This window comes from Phyllopteryx taeniolatus, chromosome 14 (genome assembly GCF_024500385.1).
Source record: "Phyllopteryx taeniolatus isolate TA_2022b chromosome 14, UOR_Ptae_1.2, whole genome shotgun sequence".
In the NCBI taxonomy this organism is placed as follows: domain Eukaryota; kingdom Metazoa; phylum Chordata; class Actinopteri; order Syngnathiformes; family Syngnathidae; genus Phyllopteryx; species Phyllopteryx taeniolatus.
In genome coordinates this window covers 20,825,700-20,845,899 of record NC_084515.1, presented here as the reverse complement: position 1 = coordinate 20,845,899, position 20,200 = coordinate 20,825,700, and the positions used below count along the sequence as shown (strand labels likewise).

At 47.0% G+C, this 20,200-nt stretch overlaps 1 protein-coding gene across 4 annotated transcripts in view; it reads left to right on the top strand.

The window, feature by feature from the left end:
- Positions 1–20,200, top strand: part of LOC133489403 (dynamin-3-like) — a 24,565-nt gene extending 4,365 nt beyond the window's left edge. The window contains exons 2-22 of one of the 4 annotated variants that reach the window (XM_061798434.1): positions 1,025–1,100; positions 3,171–3,574; positions 4,667–4,740; positions 4,917–5,066; positions 5,586–5,789; positions 6,865–6,963; positions 7,103–7,263; positions 7,575–7,717; positions 7,831–7,966; positions 8,267–8,334; positions 8,778–8,916; positions 9,162–9,248; positions 9,656–9,726; positions 9,911–9,965; positions 12,471–12,584; positions 16,181–16,290; positions 16,675–16,789; positions 17,010–17,177; positions 17,268–17,503; positions 17,579–17,752; positions 18,611–20,200. In XM_061798434.1, the coding sequence (XP_061654418.1) occupies positions 1,044–1,100; positions 3,171–3,574; positions 4,667–4,740; positions 4,917–5,066; positions 5,586–5,789; positions 6,865–6,963; positions 7,103–7,263; positions 7,575–7,717; positions 7,831–7,966; positions 8,267–8,334; positions 8,778–8,916; positions 9,162–9,248; positions 9,656–9,726; positions 9,911–9,965; positions 12,471–12,584; positions 16,181–16,290; positions 16,675–16,789; positions 17,010–17,177; positions 17,268–17,503; positions 17,579–17,752; positions 18,611–18,653 (2,808 nt within the window). In that variant the 5' untranslated portion in view covers positions 1,025–1,043 and the 3' untranslated portion in view covers positions 18,654–20,200. Of the gene's footprint in view, positions 1–1,024; positions 1,101–2,602; positions 3,575–4,666; positions 4,741–4,916; positions 5,067–5,585; positions 5,790–6,864; positions 6,964–7,102; positions 7,264–7,574; positions 7,718–7,830; positions 7,967–8,266; positions 8,335–8,777; positions 8,917–9,161; positions 9,249–9,655; positions 9,727–9,910; positions 9,966–12,470; positions 12,585–14,921; positions 15,052–16,180; positions 16,291–16,674; positions 16,793–17,009; positions 17,178–17,267; positions 17,504–17,578; positions 17,753–18,610 lie in introns of those variants that run through there. The other 3 variants (XM_061798432.1, XM_061798433.1, XM_061798435.1) reach the window with 3 other exon arrangements.

The following is a 20,200-nucleotide window of genomic DNA, read 5'->3' as shown; positions in this document are numbered from 1 at the left end:
GGCATCACTGGGTCAATGTGCGTGTTTAAAGAAGTTGAGATATAATTACACAAAATCTGTCACTGCCTGATCCAGTGTCAACTGTGTGTGTGTGTGTGTGTGTGTGTGTCGCTCGGGACGCCTGCGAGGGGTCACCCTGGAGCGGCATACGACCCCCGGTGAAGCCGGCGGAGCTGTCCGGGCACGTTGTGGCTACGTGATGCCGGATTACCGTGTTTTGGAACTATCGGGGCTTGTTCAGTCTTGGGAGCAAATAATTGTCAATTCCGTGGAATTGATTTTCATAATGGCACAGGCATGCACGTATTTCAATCGAGAAAAACAAATGAAACTCAAAACAGTAGGAGGGAGTTTTACTTCCTTGAAGACCGTGTTAAAAGTTATTCGTTAATATTTGACATTGAATGGTCTTCCACTTCCAGGGACACAAATTCATTCATTCATTCATTCATCCTCCGTTCCGCTTCTCCTCAGGCAGGCCGCGGGCGTGCCGGAGCCTATCCCACCTATCTTGGGTGGAGAGGCGGGGTACACCCTGAACCGGTCGCCAGCCAATCGCAGGGCACATAGACACAAACAACCATTCGCGCACACATTCACACCTACGGGCAATTTAGAGTCTTCAATGAACCGGCTGCGTATTGGCGCACCGACCGGGAATCAGAATCGGAATCGGACCCGCGCCGTCTGAGTGAAAAGCAGCAGCATCTACCACTGCGCCGCCAACATTTGTATCCGATTCATATTACTGCAGCTCATTGGGGCGTTGTGACCGTCTCCATGTATATCTATGGGTCTGTATTATACTGCCCCCGGTGGCCAAGGCGCGCACACCAGGAGCCCCAAAGTCATAACAAATGTATCATACGGCGCACACTGTTCAATTCTATTTATTCTATGTCATGATATTATTATTATACCTTTTTATAAAAATGCTATTTTACTTTTTTGGAGGGATAAATGGCTTGTCCATTCATTTCGAAGGGCAAAAAATGATTTTAAAAGATGCATCTTCCATCTGCAGGCTCCATTGGATGTAAAATATGTCGTCCAGCTGCTTGAATTCCTGCAAGGCGTCCTCGGAATTCTCCGCAATCCAGGTATGCCATTTTCTTTTTTTCTTACAGAGCACAGTACGCGTTTACGGGATTCCGCATGCTACAGCGCCTCTGGGCTCTTGGTTTTCTCCAGCACAGACTGTAATTCCCCCTTCTGCAAATGTTGCTGTGTTGTGTGTCACGAGAGCTGTTGAGTTCCAAAACGGGGCCGCAGGATTCCCTCATTGTTGACAGTTCAAGAGCGCTCGAGCTTACCGGTTTGCCACCAAAATGTGATTAGACTAGCCTTTGTGTTGTCTATAATAGTCAAGAAAGCAGCAGCGCTATTTAGCAAGTACTTCACTGTCTCATTTCGATTTGGTCTTCTCCATCCGATACATGGAGTGTGAGATCCCTCGCTCAAACGACGTGAGACGGTAGCAGACGTGGCCCGTGGAAAACCCGCCAAAGAGCATTAAACGCCACCCGAGGAGTTGGCGCCACAAGTATTTGGGCACCGACATCATTTGGTCTTTACAAAGATGCTTTGCGAGGCCTGCAGTTTTTTTTGGGCCTTCACTTTTGTCTTCGAATACTGAACGAAAAAATATGGTTGTAATTACGCATATTTCCATTTTCCAAATATTATTGAGGCTCATGCTTTCCATTTGTCTTCCTCTCCTGATTTTCTTTTTTTTTTTTTTTGGAACTGCTGTGACGCTTATTGACTGCCTCTAACATATCAAAATGCTTCTCCTCCAATTGAGTGACAGGACAGAAATCCTCCCTCCGAGCAAAGCTGACAGCTTTTCATTCACAATCCACAAGTCTTCTTTGTTTCTCCCTCCCCCTCGGTGGCGAACGTTTTCCTTTCGGGCCTTCAACCAACGTTTAAGTTGTCAATTGTATAAGTCGATTGTTTTAATGACGTCGGCCGCAAGAATGATTTGTGTCAACATTTGGCTTGCAGTAAAGTTAAAAACAGAGGAAAACAAGTTGCCTCAACTGATTAAAATGGATGTAATGGAGGGTATTTCCCCCAAAAATGTTTTGGTACTTAAATATATTTCAAAGTCTGTACTAAAAAAGCCAAAACGTTCCCTTAAGTAAAGGACTTGAATCTTTTTACTTTTTAAATTTATTCCTATTTAAGCACTGCAGAGAATTCTCGCACTTCTGCTCAACACCCCACCAGCGAACCGGTTGCTAATTGGACCTGCGCCCTAAACCACGTGACGGCAAATGTAGGTCGCCGCTGCCCCCTAGTGTTCTTCGGGCACACTGCACGTGCCTGTTTTTTATTTTTGATGACCGCGGTGGAAGAATCGATCAGCTTTTGTTGCCATTGCAAAGCAGGGCGCCGCGCTGACTCTACCGAGTCTAGTTATGTAGATCTATATTTTCTTCATGCAGGACGAATCAATGTGACACAACGTAACGCGAGTTTTGGCTTTGGTAAACGGGGGGCGGGCTCAGGTGGGCCTAACCTGCCCCTGCGCAGCCAATCGGGGGCCGCCGTCGCGCGCCTCCCCTCCCTCGTCGACGATCGTCATTGGCTCGGCGCCGCGTCGCTATTCCGCATCGAGGCGACGCGAGGGCGAGGGACGGAGAAGACGATTAACGCTGTCGACGGTGACTTTGTGCTCGGCCGACTGACATCCGCCGCCCCCCCCCCCCCCCCCCCCCCGCCCCGAGCGCGAAGGAGCGCGCAGAGCGGCGTTCATGCGCGGGGAGCGCCCATCCGGGCCGAGCCGCGCGTCCTTTCAGCACCGGACAGCGATCGGCAGGTGGGCTGCTGACGTTTCGCACCGACAACCGCGCCGATGCTTGACGCAGACGAGGGCGCTTCCTTCGTGCGGCCTTTCGGAGGCGGAATGCAGGCGTGTTTGATTCATGCAAAGATGGAAGAGCTTCATCCGGCAAATGCCCTTGAATAGACAGGCCTCTCTCTCTCTCTCTCTCTCTCTCTTTCTCTCTCGCTCTCTCTCTCTCTCTCTCTCGCGCGCGCGCGTGTGTGTGTTGGTGGTAAGCAACTGCGCAATTGTCTGTCCCTGTCTGTTCATATCTTTCTTTCTTTTCACACCCCCCCCATCTCTCTCTCTCTCTCTCTCTCTCTCTCTCTCTCTCTTGCAGTCCTCCCTCCCTTCTTCTTCTCGTCGCCCGTCGTCCCGTCTCTTGTCTCGGGGCAATGCGTGGCTAGATGACTCGGCTACATCAACAAGCACCGCGGCATCTTGGACTAATATAGCAGCGTCACATCCCCTCCTCTCGCTTTCTCTCTCTCTTTCTTTCTTTCTGTCTTTCTGTCTCCCCCTCCCTGCCTCTCTCTCGCTCTCTTCCTCCCTCCAATCGCCGAGCCCTCCGTCCAAAGGCACCATGGGAAACCGCGGCATGGAGGAGCTGATCCCGCTGGTCAACAAGCTGCAGGATGCGTTCAGCTCCATCGGCCAGGCCTGCAACCTGGACCTGCCGCAAATCGCGGTGGTGGGCGGCCAGAGCGCAGGGAAAAGCTCCGTGCTGGAGAACTTTGTGGGCAGGTAAAATAGGATCATCCCTTAACCTTGCCACATAACAAGCGAGATCGAGCACACCCACGATTCGAAGCGTCAGGCACGTGCATAGGCATTTTTGGCGGCAGGTGCTCAAGTGGGAAAAAAAGGCACTCATCGCCAAAAATACTCGTACTATTAAGAAAAAATTCTTTATTTAACTAATGATGGCCAGCACATACCGACCCACCCAAAAAATACATTCAAATTAAGATGGGAGCACATGTACAATTCTTCCAAGCACTCAAATAAATGCCCCTCAAACATCAAAACAATTATTCTTATTATTATTATTTAGATATACGAATGAAGGGAAAAAATAAGCTTCAGCGAAGAGGGCACTTTTTCATCCGGGGCAACAAGGGCAGGTGCTTAAGCACCACTGGCGGTCTCTGTGCGCACGCGCCTGGTCAGCTTGAAGTCAGCCGATCACGTTCGGAGCCGGCCCAATCTGCATCTGCGCTCGTTCAAGTTGACAAAAATTTTGTGGCATTATATTCAGCGTGCATGAGCACGTGATCCACACACACATTCACTCATTTTCATTACCTAAAAAAAAAAAAAAAATGCAAATCAGCTAGTTTCTTGATTGGCAGAAAAATACGACAGGAATAGTTCAATCTCATTGGATTGTGCAAATGATGATTTTTGTCAGCCGCTTTGTTTGCAACTGATAGTCCAGCTTTCCTCTGGTACGCTGCGACCGGATGACTGAACGGGACAAAAATGACTGAGGCGATTATGCAATAAGGCAAAAAAAATAAGATTTTCCGGTGCAGACATTTTTCAAAGAACGACAGTCCTCACAGCGTTCATATTTGTGCAATGATTATGCCCGCGGCCCAGGAAACGGTGGGGTCTCTTTCGAAAGTGAGTGCCAATGCTTTGTTTCTCAGGTCTGGTTTGTCCTGTTCATTTCAGTTGTTACGGGAAATGCTGGCTTAACAAAATGGCCGCCATCATATTCAGCGTTTGATCAACTGAAATGATAAATAGCGAGAAATGCAAGAGTTGAGTCGAAAGATGTTTCGTGTTGACGTTTTCTTGAGTGCTGAACTGTGCTGAGTTGTTTGTCCACAGGGACTTTCTGCCCCGCGGGTCTGGAATCGTCACTCGCAGGCCCCTGGTTCTGCAGCTTATCAGCGCCACCGCAGGTGGGCTCGCACACGTCGTTCGCACGCCCACACGAGCCGCTGGCGCACTCACAAATGGCAAAAATGCACGCACTTCATTTGAAATGGCGCTGTTTTCATTCCACGCTGTCACTCCGGCATTCTGTCCGTCTCACACATCGCCAGCAAACTCTCTCGCGTGTTCTTCATCTCCGCAGAATGGGCCGAATTTCTCCACTGCAAAGGGAAGAAGTTCATAGATTTCGATGAGGTTCGCCAGGAGATCGAAGCCGAGACGGACCGCGTCACCGGCGCCAACAAAGGCATATCTCCTGTCCCCATCAACTTACGCGTGTATTCCCCAAATGGTGCGAAACCCCAACTCTTTCCTTTTGAAAACTTAATGAACCCCTCCTCTTGCTCTTCTTAAAGATACCTTGACGAAACTCGAGCAACGCAGCGGGTTGTCGTGCTGCCATATTGATTGGCCATTTGTAGTCAAGAATGGAAGGACGGTGAGAAAAGAAAGAATGCATCAAGGTGTCTTCAGTGAAGCGCGCTTAAGCAGATGAGCTCGTGCTGCTGCTGCAAATCTGCGTAGAGGTCACAGCCCATTCAGAATCTCACCGATTGTACACTGAGTGTACCTCATTGTTTGAAAAAAAAGACGTATCTTGATAGGCCGCAGCGCACCTGCGACCCGAATGGGGATAAATGGTTTCGACAACGGATGCACGGGTTGCTTTTGCGGAACTCCTGAAGAAGTGTGTTCCAATGACGACATTTCTTTATATAGCTCAAGTCTGTCAAAAAAAAAAAAACGAAGAAAAAAAAAGTGTTTCAAACGTCCTGTCGTGTTCTCCTAACGCGTTGTTGCTCCCGAACAGTGCTGAACTTGACGCTCATCGACTTGCCGGGGATCACCAAGGTGCCGGTCGGAGACCAGCCCGTTGACATCGAGCAGCAAATCCGGGACATGATCATGCAGTTCATCACCAGGGAGAGCTGCCTGATCCTGGCCGTCACGCCGGCCAACACCGACCTCGCCAACTCGGACGCCCTTAAGCTGGCGAAGGAAGTCGATCCCCAAGGTGAGGCGAGGGTGACTCCTCGCACCGCAGGAAGGATGTCAAAAAAGAGATCAGAGGAAATCAAGCAAAGCGTGTGGCGATCCTAAGCAAGATGGTGTCGGAAAAAGCCATTTGCGTTTGATCAACATTTATCAGTTTCAATTCACCGTTCGAGGGCAAGGAGGCCAGATGAGAAGATAAAAGGACAGAAGACGTTTTGCAGGGAAAGGCAAGACTGCAGATGGGATGACGGAGGTCATTTGACCTCCAGACTGCAGAGGGGGACGCGGGAGGGGACGAGCGGACGGGAGAATGAACTAGAAGGGAAAGAGGAAGAGGAGGAGGAGGACACGGATGACGCCATGAGGGAGGGAGAGAGGGAGGGACGAATGAATCATTGCGGTGAGAGAGGACAAGAGCGACAAGGCCGAGATGCTAACTCGACGGGCCCCCCCCTCACAGCCTGCAAAGTAGTTTGCTCTGAATTGACAATGTCCTGCCATCGACATATGATATGGAAAACCACTAAAGTGGAATTTCTCCGACTGTGCTAATAGATCGTATATTCGATATTATTGTATGTCGCCGTTGTACACATGCGGGACTTGAAGCACTCTGCTACCACACGATAGTTTTAGCACGTTAGCCCCTGGCAGCAATACATTTCAATGCGGGTGCAGAAGGAAAAAAGAAAGACAAAGAAATTCTTGCACTTTTGACAATTGCGAGAATAAGCGGTCCACTACAGTACAGTCATGAGATTTATTGTCAAACAATCCTGTGCATGCACTTTAGTGAAACCTAAAAGGTCAAGCACAAATGTTCAATATGTTCAAATCTGGAAACTGCCATTATCAAACCATATAAATAAGGGTTTCTATATTTTTAGTGGCCACAAGTGTCCCAGGTCTTGCCCTTGTTTTTACTACGCCAAAATGATCGTTATAACAGCAGTGACGCTAGTGGAGGCCGAAGATGCTTTGGCTCGAATGCACATAATAAACAACAAATAGTCGTCGATGACACGGAGCACATTGTTTTTTCCCGCACGCAAATGAGACAATGTGATGGTCGTGTGGTTCCCTGTGCGGTGTAGGTCTGAGGACTATAGGAGTGATCACCAAACTGGATTTGATGGATGAGGGCACCGATGCTCGTGACGTGCTGGAGAACAAGCTCCTGCCGCTCAGACGAGGTGAGCTCGCGGACCGGCCGGCAGCGTCCTTCACGCAACTCAAGCTTGTTGCTGCTTTCTTTTTTTTAAAACCACTCTCACTGGCCCAGGATCAGTCATTATTTGGCTCAATTTGTGTCCGTGCCTTTTTTGTTTTCAGGCTACATCGGAGTGGTGAACCGCAGTCAGAAGGACATCGATGGGAAGAAAGATATCAAGGCAGCTCTGGAGGCAGAGAGAAAGTTCTTCTTCTCCCATCCGGCATACAGGCACCTGGGGGACAAAATGGGCACTCCGCACCTGCAGAAAGCGCTCAACCAGGTGACCAGAGATTTACTCGCAGTGCACTTTGCCTAATTAATAAGATACTGGCCTAGATTTTTTTCCTACTTGCATTAAATGACACATCATTGCAGGGCATGACGGAATCATTCAAGATGTGCAGTATTGTGATTGTCATGTAGAACTGCACTGCATTTGTTTCAAATACGTTGCTCCTCTCTTGTATCTTAACGGGGCAACCCAAATTTTAGAAAGATCGCTATCGCTTTGAATACCTTGCATTTACAAATGAGAATAATGACGGTTCAAAGTGCTTTGAAAAAGAGTCTTGTTTGATTGTGTTCCCATAGCAACTGACCAACCACATCCGAGACACTCTGCCAGCCTTCCGCAGTAAGCTGCAGTCCCAGCTGTTGGCTCTGGACAAGGAGGCCGAGGAATACCGGGGATACCGACCGGATGACCCGTCCCGCAAAACCAAGCAGCTGCTGCAGTCAGTATAATATAGTCCCCAGTTTCACCAGTAAAATAACGTCTATCATATTTATGCATCATAAACATTTGGCACCACTGCTACTGGTTATCCTCCATATATGTGTTTTTCAGGATGGTGCAGCAGTTCTCTGTGGACTTTGAGAAGAGGATCGAGGGTTCGGGAGACCAGGTGGACACGGTGGAGCTGTCAGGTGGAGCCAAAATCAATCGCATCTTCCATGAGCGTTTCCCATTTGAACTGGTCAAGGTAACCTCGAATCCTAATCTAATATCACACTATTATATCACATGTTCCTATTTCTGCCACCTTGCATTGAGAGCGTTTTTAACGGATTATAACAAGATTTGTCCTTTTTTGAAAACGATGATGTAATGGAACTCCCACAAGGTTGCTTGTGTAATTCCTCGGCAAGATGACTCCGCCGAACGTCGGGCCGAATAGGAGACAAAGTTGCACTTTCTCCTTCGTCTCAGCTCAATCGCTCCAATGGCAGTCACACACTGCAAGCGCTGCTTCCCTAAATGTCCTCATTTTCTCTCTTCGCAGATGGAGTGCGATGAGAAGGAGATGCGTCGTGAGATCAGTTATGCCATTAAGAACATCCACGGAATCAGGTGGGAGGTTTGCCTTTTATCGCATATTGCACGAATCGAGTACAATATGGGATTTCATACAGGAAGTCCAATATTTTATGGTAATTGCTCTAGCTGCAACAGTCAACTTCACACTAAAATCCATCCCAAAGGGCGAATTTTTCAAAAAGCTACTTGATACGGCGAGCCAGATAGCTACAAATGTGTATTTTGAGCCTTTATAATTAGCCTTTTTTTCTCCTTCTCTTCGACACGGTTGTTGGTAGTTAGCGTGATGTTTCATTATTCACCAAGCGGTACTTTATTGTCGATCGCGCCTCGAAGCTTTTATGTACAGTTACCACTATTTCAGACAGTGTGCATGTACGTAGTAAAACGTGCACTCAATGCAGGGTTAGCGCTCTCCATTTTGTAAAAGGCAATAACATTGAGTAGTAGAAGAAGTTTCTTTTTTGGGGCGGCAGGACAGGGCTGTTCACTCCGGACATGGCGTTTGAAGCCATTGTGAAGAAACAGATCATCAAGTTAAAGGAGCCCTGTGTCAAGTGTGTGGACATGGTCATCCAGGAACTGATCAACACTGTACGCCAGTGTTCCAACAAGGTGAGTTATACCTTTTTAGGCGCTGTGAAGGCATGTCATGCAATAATGCATCGAGAACAATTCAACCGCAAGAAAAAGGCTGAAGTTTAAATTTGAACCCAAACAGGCCTGAAAGGTTTTCGGGGGGAGGAGCGATAAGATTACAACTGTGCTTTTCAGTTTTCGTTACGGTTCCCGATGTGGACTTTCCAGTTCTCTATCAGCAGTGCGGAAGGACCGATATGCCGTGTGTGGTGTGTTTGCAGCTGGAATGTTTCCCAACGCTCCGTGAAGAAACAGAGAGAATCGTGACTTCTCACATCCGAGACAGAGAGAGTCGCGCGAAGGAACAGGTGACGCAAGAACTCGCGTGCCATGCTAACGTACTCACAGTAGCGTATTAGTTAGTGCAATATTATTTCTATGGCGTGTGCATAAATGCGTAATGTATACATTTGGATACGTCTATGTTTGAAGTAACATTTTTGCATGTTGGGAAATGTTTGAGAATTAAAAGTGAGCCCAACACTTGGTTTAGTCAAGCATAGAACAAGTCACTTTCTGCTAGTTTTGTTCCAAAACCTCATCTTTCTCAAATGCACACTAAAGTTGAAATAAAAAGGTATTTGTTAGCCTTTAGCTTGCTAACCTAACTAAGCGCAATAAGAACACAGATTGTCCAAAATGTATGTACATCCAACGATCACCATAGAATGAGTATAACTTATCTTTTTTAATTGATGTTTTTTTTTGGTTTCAGGTTCTGCTGGTGATAGACATTCAACTCTCTTACATCAACACTAACCACGAGGACTTCATTGGCTTTGCAAAGTAAAGATTCGCATCGCATAGCTTTATATCACTAGTAGACAGAATTATTGAATTATTATTATTAGCAGTAGTAGTAATAATCATTTCTTCTTATTATTTATGAGTTAGACAGTGAAAAGAAGAAGTTTAGATCTGAGTTTAGCCTCGCTTTCTCTTCTCACCTTCATCCCCTCCTGCCGCCCAGCGCCCAGCAGAGGAGCAGTCAGACGAACAAGAGTCAGAGCTCAGCAACCAATCAGGTGAGTGCAAGATGGCCACGGCATTGATAGCAAAACATGGAAGAGATATCATCCCAGAAACAGTGGAGCCGCGCTATTCGCGGGGGATGGGGACGGCGAGTAGCCAAAATCCGCAGATAATTCATGCCCATTATAACTCTATTGACAAAAATAGAGAGAGATTGTTGTTAAAACCACCATAATTCTGGAATAGGCGGGGATAAACCGCCAATCAGCGTTATCGGGATTGGTTCCGGCCCCCCCCTCCCCCCCAAAATATGAAAGAGAAAAAAGAGAAAATAAAAATGCGGTTGTCCGCTGATTTATTGTCCCATTTCAGTTCATCTTTGCACTTCACACAACACCCGTGCGTTTACATTATATTTTCTCGATGCGTTTGTCCTTTTGCACGATACTGCATTATGTTTGTAACTGGGCAGCAGCTGCGGATGCTTCATTCGGCCTGATAATTGGAGTTCAAAACAATCAGACTGGATTGACTTTTTTTGTTTTTTTGCCACCACCACCATCATCATCGTCAGTGTTATTATTGAGACATTTCCCTTTGCTTGAACTCCTCCTGTGTCATCAAGGTGCCACTTTGCATTTCATCCCCATCCCTTAGTGACAATGTCAGCTGCCCTCTTACGGGCGTCTATCGGTGAGTATTGCTCCACGTGGGTTCTGCTTTGCAATATCGCTTGTGCCTGCAATAATCCCCCTGTTGCCTTCACAGGATCCTGGCCTGACCCCTTTTGAGCCACTTTTGTCACAAAATGTTTTTTTCTATACTGACAGATTAAATCTCCCCGTAAGGTAACTCGAGTTTGTGATGAGTTGAATTTCCCCATTTGCGGACTAATAAAGGCCCATTCTATTCTTTCCTTTCCTTTTCTATTCTATTCTATTCTATTCTAAAAGCCCCGCATTCCTCCTTGTTGCAGGCCTCCTCTCCACCTGCATCAGGCTTGATTGTAAGACATTGCCAAATGACCGTTTTCCGTCTAACACCCTCACCCACCGAGGCCCGCAGACTACGAGGCGGTGCCTAATAATCGAATACAAATACTGTATCCAAAGATTTGGCTGAATAAAATATCTTATCCAATATTGATAGTGTTAGAAATTTGTCTTAGTACTCTGTCACGCACATACGCCACATACAAGGACAAAAGTATTGGGACACCTGCAAGAACTCAAAATGCAAGAAAATCCAATCATCATTTTGCAGCAATAACAAGACCTGCTTCGAGTCTACTTATTCCAAAAAGTGTAGACGCTATGTCGTTCGAATCGTATTCTTCTACACCAAACTCACCCAGACAAGCGTCTCCAGCATGAGCGTTAAACTCATTTCCGTCATGGACCCACAACAGAGTCTTGGTTTCCCTCAGGGGACCGTCATGACGGTGAACATTGCTCGTCATATTACACACACAATTGCCCTTGCGTTTTACATATCATCCATCCATCCATCCATTTTCTATAACGCGGCTGTACTGGCGCCTATCCCAGCTATCTCGGGGCTGAGAGGCGGGGTACGCCCTGAACTGGTCGCCCGCCAATCGCAGGGCACATAGAATCAAACAACCATTCGCACTCCCATTCACACCGACGGACAATTTTGAGTTTGCAATTCACCTAGCATGCATGTTTTTGGGATGTGGGAGGAAACCGGAGTGCCCGGAGAAAACCCACGCAGTTCAAATCCCGGTCCTCAGAACCGTGGGGCAGACGTGCTAACCAGTCGTCCCCCGTGCGGCCATAAATATCATTGACAACAAATGAAATTTGAACTCATAAGTCATGGAATATTGTGGTCGTTGAATATTTAAGTATACAACTATTGTAAAAAAAAAAAAGAGTTTGACACCTGTCATCTGCAGTAGGGGCCTTTCTTTTGTGCACTGGGTCAAAACCTTTCCGTCTGGGTAAGCTGAAGTTGTAAGACTCGAGGGGAAGTAAGGGAGGGATTATTGAATTGATTTCCAAGGGTGTCTCAAGACTTCTGTTGCTGCAGCTCTTTCATTTCATTTGTGCCGATGACGGCAAGGCTTTGAAATGATTTGGGTAACCCCCTTAGTGTGTCTTAGTGAGGCGGTGCAAGACGGAAGACTAATCTAACCTGATAACCACTTGGCGCCATGCCTGGAGGCGTGTTTATGCAGATCTTGTGGGGTTACTACAACTAACACACACACACACACACACACTTCTTGTCTTCTTGTCTGTCTGAAGCACATAACGCAACAGTCACTTCATAATAATACTACTACCACTCATAATAAGCTACCACTGCTTTTTCTTGTGGTGGACACACCTCTCGGAATGACAGCGCACTGACGTACAGTCACGAACGCACCACGACACGGCTAACCCTTGCACACATTTCATTGCAACTGGAAGCAAATTAAGTGAAGAGCTTGTGTCCTTCATCCCTTTTCTTATGCTCCAGCTTTTCATTTTCAATGTTTACACGATATATTTGTACAACGTTTGACCTTCTCACCTTCTCGACCCCCCAAGGTCATCCGCAAAGGCTGGCTGACCATAAACAACATCAGCATCATGAAGGGAGGAGCCAAGGAGTACTGGTTTGTCCTCACTGCTGAGAGCCTTTCCTGGTTCAAGGATGATGAGGTGAGTTCTACCTTGGACATATTTTATCAAAAGTAAAAAAAAAAAAAAAAAAAATCATATTCAAATGATTTTGGCCGTCGATAAGTTATCTCGAGAAAAAAAAATCAGCTGTCGTATGATGCTAAAAATAGATGGTGGCACGCTTCATAGTTGGAAAGGAACAAAGATGAAAAATGGAACATTGTGACCAAAGACGTTTCTGAAATTCCGCTCGACGATCTCGGTGTGCGGTAGTGCGGCGCACTAGTGGTTACAAGTGCTTCTGTCTCACAGTTCTGAGGTCCGCAGTTCGAATCTCAGCTGCATGGGCTTCACCCGCATTCTTAAAAATGTTAATTGAAGGCTCTAAATTGCGCATAGGTGTGAATGTCTATGTGCCCTGTGGTTGCGCTCAAAAATGCAGTATAGAAAATGGATGCTTTCTAAACGCGCCTTCCTTGCGCCGCTGATGCCACATTTTCTTTCGGTGAACCAACCAATAGAAATACACCACGAAATGATGTCGCTATCATCAGAGCCGAACGCAAAGGAGATGGAGGACAAACACATTTCAAAACATTTCAACATTTATTTGGCTAAATAAGAGCAAAATGTTGTTGTGAACACTCCGAGGTGGACGCACAACAATGACGCAATGATGCTGCCACGACAGCGCCGAATTTGAACGCGAACATTCCATAAATTAATGACCTCCCCTTTGCAAAAAAATTCTACAGTGTAGAGCAGGCTGATTGGGAAAAATATGGCATCAGGCTTGAATGAAAACGACTCACATATGAGGTACCCCCCCAAAAAAATGCATTTAATTATTGCCATGTGAGGTTCTAACAGAAATAGCTGCACCGAGCGAAGCCAGATGCTTGTGCAGATGCGGTCGGTCGCTTTGGTGCTTGGCTGGCTGTTGCCTATCTGCCTGTCTGTGCCTGCTGTACAGGTTGAGGACATTCTGCACAGCAAGTGTAGATAGGCGGACACACTGCAACCTCTTCAGCTTGTTTGCCGCAAAGCCTAAGATTCGCCCATGAGTTTCTTTGCATTGGGAGCATTTATCGGCACTACATTCCATTCACCACCGTCTTTCTGAAAGTATCAATGATTTGAAATCATTGACAAATGGAGGAATTTGTCTTTTACTGTCTTTCTTCTCTGTACAATTCTTTCTCGTGGCAATTCAGGCATTTGTTTCATCTTCGCAGATTTGGATCCTTCCCAATCTCGACCACATGTTGGCTCACAGACACCCAAAATATACGACCAGCACTCACGCTCAGACTGCACACAAGCTGCGCGGCGTTGGGGGTTCATGTTGTCATTTGATACCTCAGTGTGGCGATGCAGGAAATTATAGACTTCACGAGCTTGGCTTTGTATATTTCTGTTTTACACTCTGTGAACTTTCTGCAGTCGCGTACGCATGCATGTGCTTTCACTGCGCGCTCTCCTCTTGGTGCGGTTGCCGTTCCCTTTGGAACTGCTCGCATTCTTGCTCGGGAAATGTCGAGTATTTATTCCAGACATCAGCCTGGAACAGTTCTGTAGAGAGAAACACCCCGATTGAAATAAATATGAATCTTCAGTAAAACCAGGCGTGCGTGAACAAAAGTAATCATATGAAGTTATGCAAACCTTTTGAGCCTTCTACAAACTTCTCCCCAAAACTCATTGAACTGTCAGTGTGCTTCTATATTCTGAGTACATTCGTGCAACATTCTCTTCGGTTGGCTTCTATGGCAGTTGACACCAGAGAAATCCATGCGTCTTTTTTGCGCAACAGTCCAAGCCCGTTTTGGCCACCCACTGAAATCATTTGGCTGTATTTTCAAACTCCACTTGATTGACCGTCCCACTCTCCTTTGGCTCGTGTTTGATGCTTTGCAGGCACTTAGGCTCCTCCCTCTCCCGTGAAGCACATCGTCCTCACACTGCTAGGCTAGTAGCGCTGCACACTTACTCATTCATCTCCGCTAAAAATGTTAGAAATGTCAAAATTTGACATATTCTGACCTCTACCCTTTTTAATTTCATCAAAGGTTCAACTGATTAATGTTTATTCCCCAAACGAAATGAAAAAAGGAGCTGTGAGAGTGATAAATCAATCAGATCAACGTATACATTAATGCAGATTGAAGGAAAAGAGATTCGCCCAAACAAATAAGTTGGCTAGCTTGCAGACCGAGACACACAGAGAAAGACAGACTGACAGAAGAAGGTCCATGCCCAGTCTAACCAATGTGCAGACTACTGTACACCAGTATGACAATGAACAGGTAGTCTGAACACTGGGTGGACGGAGCCGGAATGAATTGTCAGGCCTTTTGCTGTTTTCTGCCATTCCAGATGCCGGCGCTTCTGTGTCGTTTGCGCCCTCCCTTTGGAACCACTCCGTGTCGGCACCGAGGATCCCATTTGACGAAAGCTCTCAAAAGCGCAATTCGCCCGTCAGCGTTGTCGCTTCCCCGGCGCTTAGGTGCGCATCTCTTGCTTTTTCAGTCGAGCTTTGCACCTCGGGTCCCCTCGCGGTCCGTTTTGGTCACGCCGGCCATGAAGAGTATCCAGTCCTGACGTGGCACATTCGCCCAGACGACCGGGACAGACTGGCTGCACGTTCAGGGAGGGGATATTTCAAAAAAGAGGGAACGAGGGAGACGGGGGCGTGAATGAGTGCGAAAGGGAGAGGAAGCCAGAGCAAGAGGGAGGGGACCTGTGTGACCATATATGGAGTGTCGTGACCCCCTTTGGGAATACAACGCAGAATGGCTCTGCCGACTTTGCTTATCCTCCCGCGTTCTTCTTTCACTTGAATTCAAACATGCGACATTTTACCTTTACGTCTTCGACCATCAGCAAACCTCCAACTGGAGTTTGTTCTCCATCTCCTTCGCCTTCGCCGTCGCTGAAGCTTCAAACACACTCCTCCTCCTCCTCTGGTTCTCCGAGCGCCGCTAAGCGCTACCAGATGTTGAGTTTTAACGCCAGGCCGTCATTTAATCTCACTCTCTCTCCCGCCTTCTTCCCCCCCCAAAAAAATCAGGCAGGAAGTGGGCCCCTCTGGAATGGAAAGAAAAAAAAAAAATCTACAGAGTGTGGGGAAGTAAGGGGGGGGGGGGGGGGGGTGAAAGTTCAAAAAGACCAACAAACAAATCAAAGACAAGAGGTGTAAAATGATGTGTCATAACTTGGGTGACTTTTTGTCTCTTCGAGCCGTGCACGTTCAAAGATCAACGTTGTATTTGAGCTCCGGTGCTTTCACGCATCTGCCGTTGCTCTCGCTCGGCCGGCGCTCTCCGCGGCCCTTCGCTACCACCTCGCCTTTGTATAACTCACCGTGAGTGAGCGACGACTGCGTCCTGACCCGGCTCTGTAATGACTTCCACATGTGCTGCCTTTTTCTCTCCGTTTCTCTCTTCCCCCTCTCACTCCCACTTTTACCTCCCGCTCTCCCCCATTCCTCCTCCCTCCTCTCGCCCCTTCTCTTTCTACTCACCCCCCTCTCTCGCCTTCCCCTAAAACCAAATTTCACCTCCCACTTGCCGCACAAATGTCATTGCGCAATTGACAATTGAGACGATGACAAATGGTGTTGCTCTCATTCACAGGAGAAAGAGAAAAAGTACATGCTCCCTCTGGACAACCTGAAAGTCCGCGACGTCGAGAAGAGTTTCATGTCCAGCAAGCACATATTCTGCATTTTTAATACAGAGTCAAGGTCAGCGACCAGTGCTCTAGAAAATGAATTGATATTTGCAGTTATATTGACCATGTGGCGCTTATCAAGCGTTGTTGGCCTAGCTTGCAGCAGTTGAAATATGTTTTGGGTTAAAGTAGTGTGCATGAGTTCAGCCAACAATAAACTCACGCACATGGAAACAAGTCCGTTCAATTCACCGTCACTACTTGAAGCTGTTAGAACATATCTCTTTTGATACTTTCTGCGCAACAGCAAAAGCTGTTAGTAATCTTCCAAGTTGAATCTTTGATTGCAATTTTGGGATTATGATAGAAATCGGTGTAGTTTTTGGGTATGAGTCATTCATTCAGTGCGTTTTGCACAACTGACTTCTTTTCGTGCGTGTTCTGCTGTGGGATCCAGGAATGTGTATAAGGACAATCGCACTCTGGAATTGGCTTGCGACTCACAGGATGATGTGGACAGCTGGAAGTCTTCTCTGCTCCGTGCCGGGGTCTACCCTGAGAAGACCACCACGGTTAGCGCGCGTCTGTTTTGTGATATGTATGGAAAATGTTCTGTCTGATCCAAAAATGTTACACCCAGCGTTGCTCTTTGCCGTACTTCTCGCTAACTTCTGACAACGGTCATCAAATGAAAGTGTTTTTGTCATTTCCACATCGAGCCTCTGTCGTGTTTACGGGTAACATTAGTCCTTTTAAACTTGAAAGTGTTCTTTTCTTCTGAAATCCTCAAAGGTTGAGAGCGAGTCCTCCACCACCACCTCGGATAACTTTTCCATGGACCCCCAGCTGGAGCGTAAAGTGGAAACTATCCGTAACCTGGTCGACTCCTACATGGCTATCGTCAACAAGTGCATCCGGGATCTCATGCCCAAGGCCATCATGCATCTCATGATCAATAACGTAAACGAGTGACTCACTTCCTACTCGGCTCTATTGAAAGTGAATTGTGCTCGTCGGTGCTCAGTCTGCACTTCCTCTCGCTACCACTAGGTCAAGGAGTTTATCAACGCAGAGCTGCTGGCCCAGTTGTACTCGGCAGGCGACCAGAACGCCCTGATGGATGAGTCCCAGGAGCAGGCTCAGAGGAGGGACGAGGTGCTGAGGACCCACCAGGCCCTAAAAGAGGCCTTGGCTATCATTGGGGATATCTCAACCACCACCATCACTGTCCCTTTGCCACCGCCCGTCGACAACTCCTGGGTCGGGGGATCAAGCGGCGGTCGCAGGTACGTTCCCGCGTATTTGCGAAACATTTCATTCTCTTGCTCTTTTCCAAACATTCTAAGCCCGCGTTCCTGTAGGTCTCCTCCTCCAAGTCCCACCGCCCCAAGGAGGATGTCTGCAGGCCAGCGCCCAGCCCCTCGAGGAGCCCCGCCACCACCGAACCGTCCGGGTCCCCTGGGGCCCTTCAATAACAGCGCCGAGAGTCCCCAGGCCCCGAGCCGCCCGAACCGGGCCCCTCCGAGCATCCCCAGGTGAGGACGAGAATCCATCTGATGTTTGCTTTATGCCTAGCTTAGCGCTTTACCGGTCCAGTCCTTCGGCACACAGTCGAGCCAGGTGAAGTAAGGCGATGCTAATGATTCCATGATGAGAATTAAACATGGCGATTTGAAAGATTGGACTCGATAAAGCTTTTATGTGTCTAATATGCATTAAACCTAAAACAGAGTACCTTCTAATACACAGTGATATTATTCTATCAAATTTGCCACAATTCAAATGTGTCCAGGTATGATAACATGCTTTGCGGACATCTCGCTCAAGGACCTCCTGCACTTCACTTTGAAGTGTGCATTCTGTTCTTCTTCTTCTATTGTTATTGTCAACTTATTGTTGACTTGCCACTGGCGACAGTTTAGGTGTTATACTGAACAGATAGGTGCGTGAAACTAACCTTTGGTTGCCTGACCTCTTTTCAAAGATAATAAACTATGCAAGATACTTTGCCTTCCAAGATTCATTTCAGGTATTGTCTATATCAGAATGAGCCATTTCCCCACAACCGTTTCAATGACGAGGACACATTGTGCTGTACATTTCAAAGTGTCCCAATAATTTGCATTTTCTACGCTCGTCCTCATATTTCTGATCGCATGCGTGGCCACGGTCCGTCCTCCTCCAGATTGATTGTGTTACATTCATGTAAGTGTAGTCATTCTTTTCCCAAACTGTATGACCTTTGGGATGTCCAAACATCGAGAGTGGATTATTTGTAGCCTTCTTTGTTAACTTGTACAAACACTGCGATGAATGTCTTTTTTCTGCTTGTCTCTCCCATCTGTGTTGTCCTGTCTCCTTTTTTTCACGCCATCGTCCGATGCGCATTCAAGCCGACGACCACCACCATCTCCGACAAGACAAGTGCCGCCATAATCATCCAAAGGGGCCACTCGTCTTCTTCTTCTTCTTCTTCTTTCTCTCTTTAGCCATGGCTCCGCTGCCCTCTTCTCTCCTTAGTGCAAATCGTGTCCCCTTGACCCGCAATCTCCTGCCAGTTGCCCATGTCCATATATCTATGTACAGTATTGTACTTGTCTTGTGGTGTACGCGTACGTGCGCTTGTTGCTCGCCTTTGGTCCAGATAAGCTTCGGCAGAACCACGTCCTAGTATCAGTCACCGATCCCGTTTTTCCCTCAACCCTTCGCCAAGTCAGCCACCGCCAGAACTTGCTACTTCGACGTGAAAATATGCCCAGCCGATGGGCTGCCGTATTCATTCCAAAATGCAGCGTGACGGATAAGCTGCTTTTAATGCATGGGAGTGTATGTGTGCGAAGATGTTTTGCGTGAATGGGGGAGGGACTCATTTGCCTATACGTACACTCCAATTCCTTTAGGATTCATTTGTTGTACAACCCTCTCGTAAGTGTTCATTATCAGCCTATTGTTCTTGATAGGAACACAAGTTGTATCTTAGTGTGTGTGAGTGTGTAAACATGCGTTTGTGTGCAAGTAAAACCGTGTAGGCGTGTACGAGTGTGTGAGAAGACGTCCAGTATGCATACGCAGTCTGTCTGCACGTTTGCTGCCGTTTCAGTTGTATTTGTTTTCACGTCGAAAGCTGTTAATGACGAGTCCTAAACCCTCGGGGGGAGGGGGGATTTACTACTGGACTTCGGTGAGATGTTTTATGTGTCGTAGTAGCAGCCATACACACATAGCAAGGCCGAGGAGCACCATCAGTATTCTCTATTGGAAACGGCCTCAATACTACATTTAACCTCGTCGTATCGGTCCACCTGTGCCGTGTCAATGGTCAAAGTTGTGACCCCTGACGCCTTAAGCTCAGATTCAGATGCTGACTGACGGCTGTTGCGGCCGGAACACTCTTCGATGTGGTCCTGTGGCCATTTCACATCTTTCCTTTTAGCCCTGATCTCAGGTTTAAAAACACGCAACCAACTTAATGCACATGAAAGACTTTATTTATTCGACTCGCGTAGTTTTTCTTTTCATCGCACGCTCATCATTTCAGTCAGTCAGCATCTGTGTTGGATCTTAAGCAGCTATTGTCAGTGTTCGAGTGCTTCTCTGTCACTTTGTTCGTGTGTTTATGGTCCTAAACTGTGTTCTGGTTCTCCTGTATATAGGTATCAAATAAGGAAATACTGTACCTGTGGACTATTAAGACCTCACGATGCATCTTAGCGCTTTAATGGTTCTCTGTCTACTCACTCAACATCTAATTTAGACTGCCTTACCGGCATGAATTACAATTCTGTATTGCCAAAGCGAAATATATCGAGAGAATTGCAGAGTATGACAAGAAAACTGAAGAACAACAATCGAATGATTCCATTTGTAGTAAGATGTTTGTCAAAGAACAAAATGGGAAATTGCATCTATTGTTATTTTCTGTGTCTCTGTATTGTTCCTCAATAATAATAATAATAATACGAATAAAAAGTCTTACTTCTCAA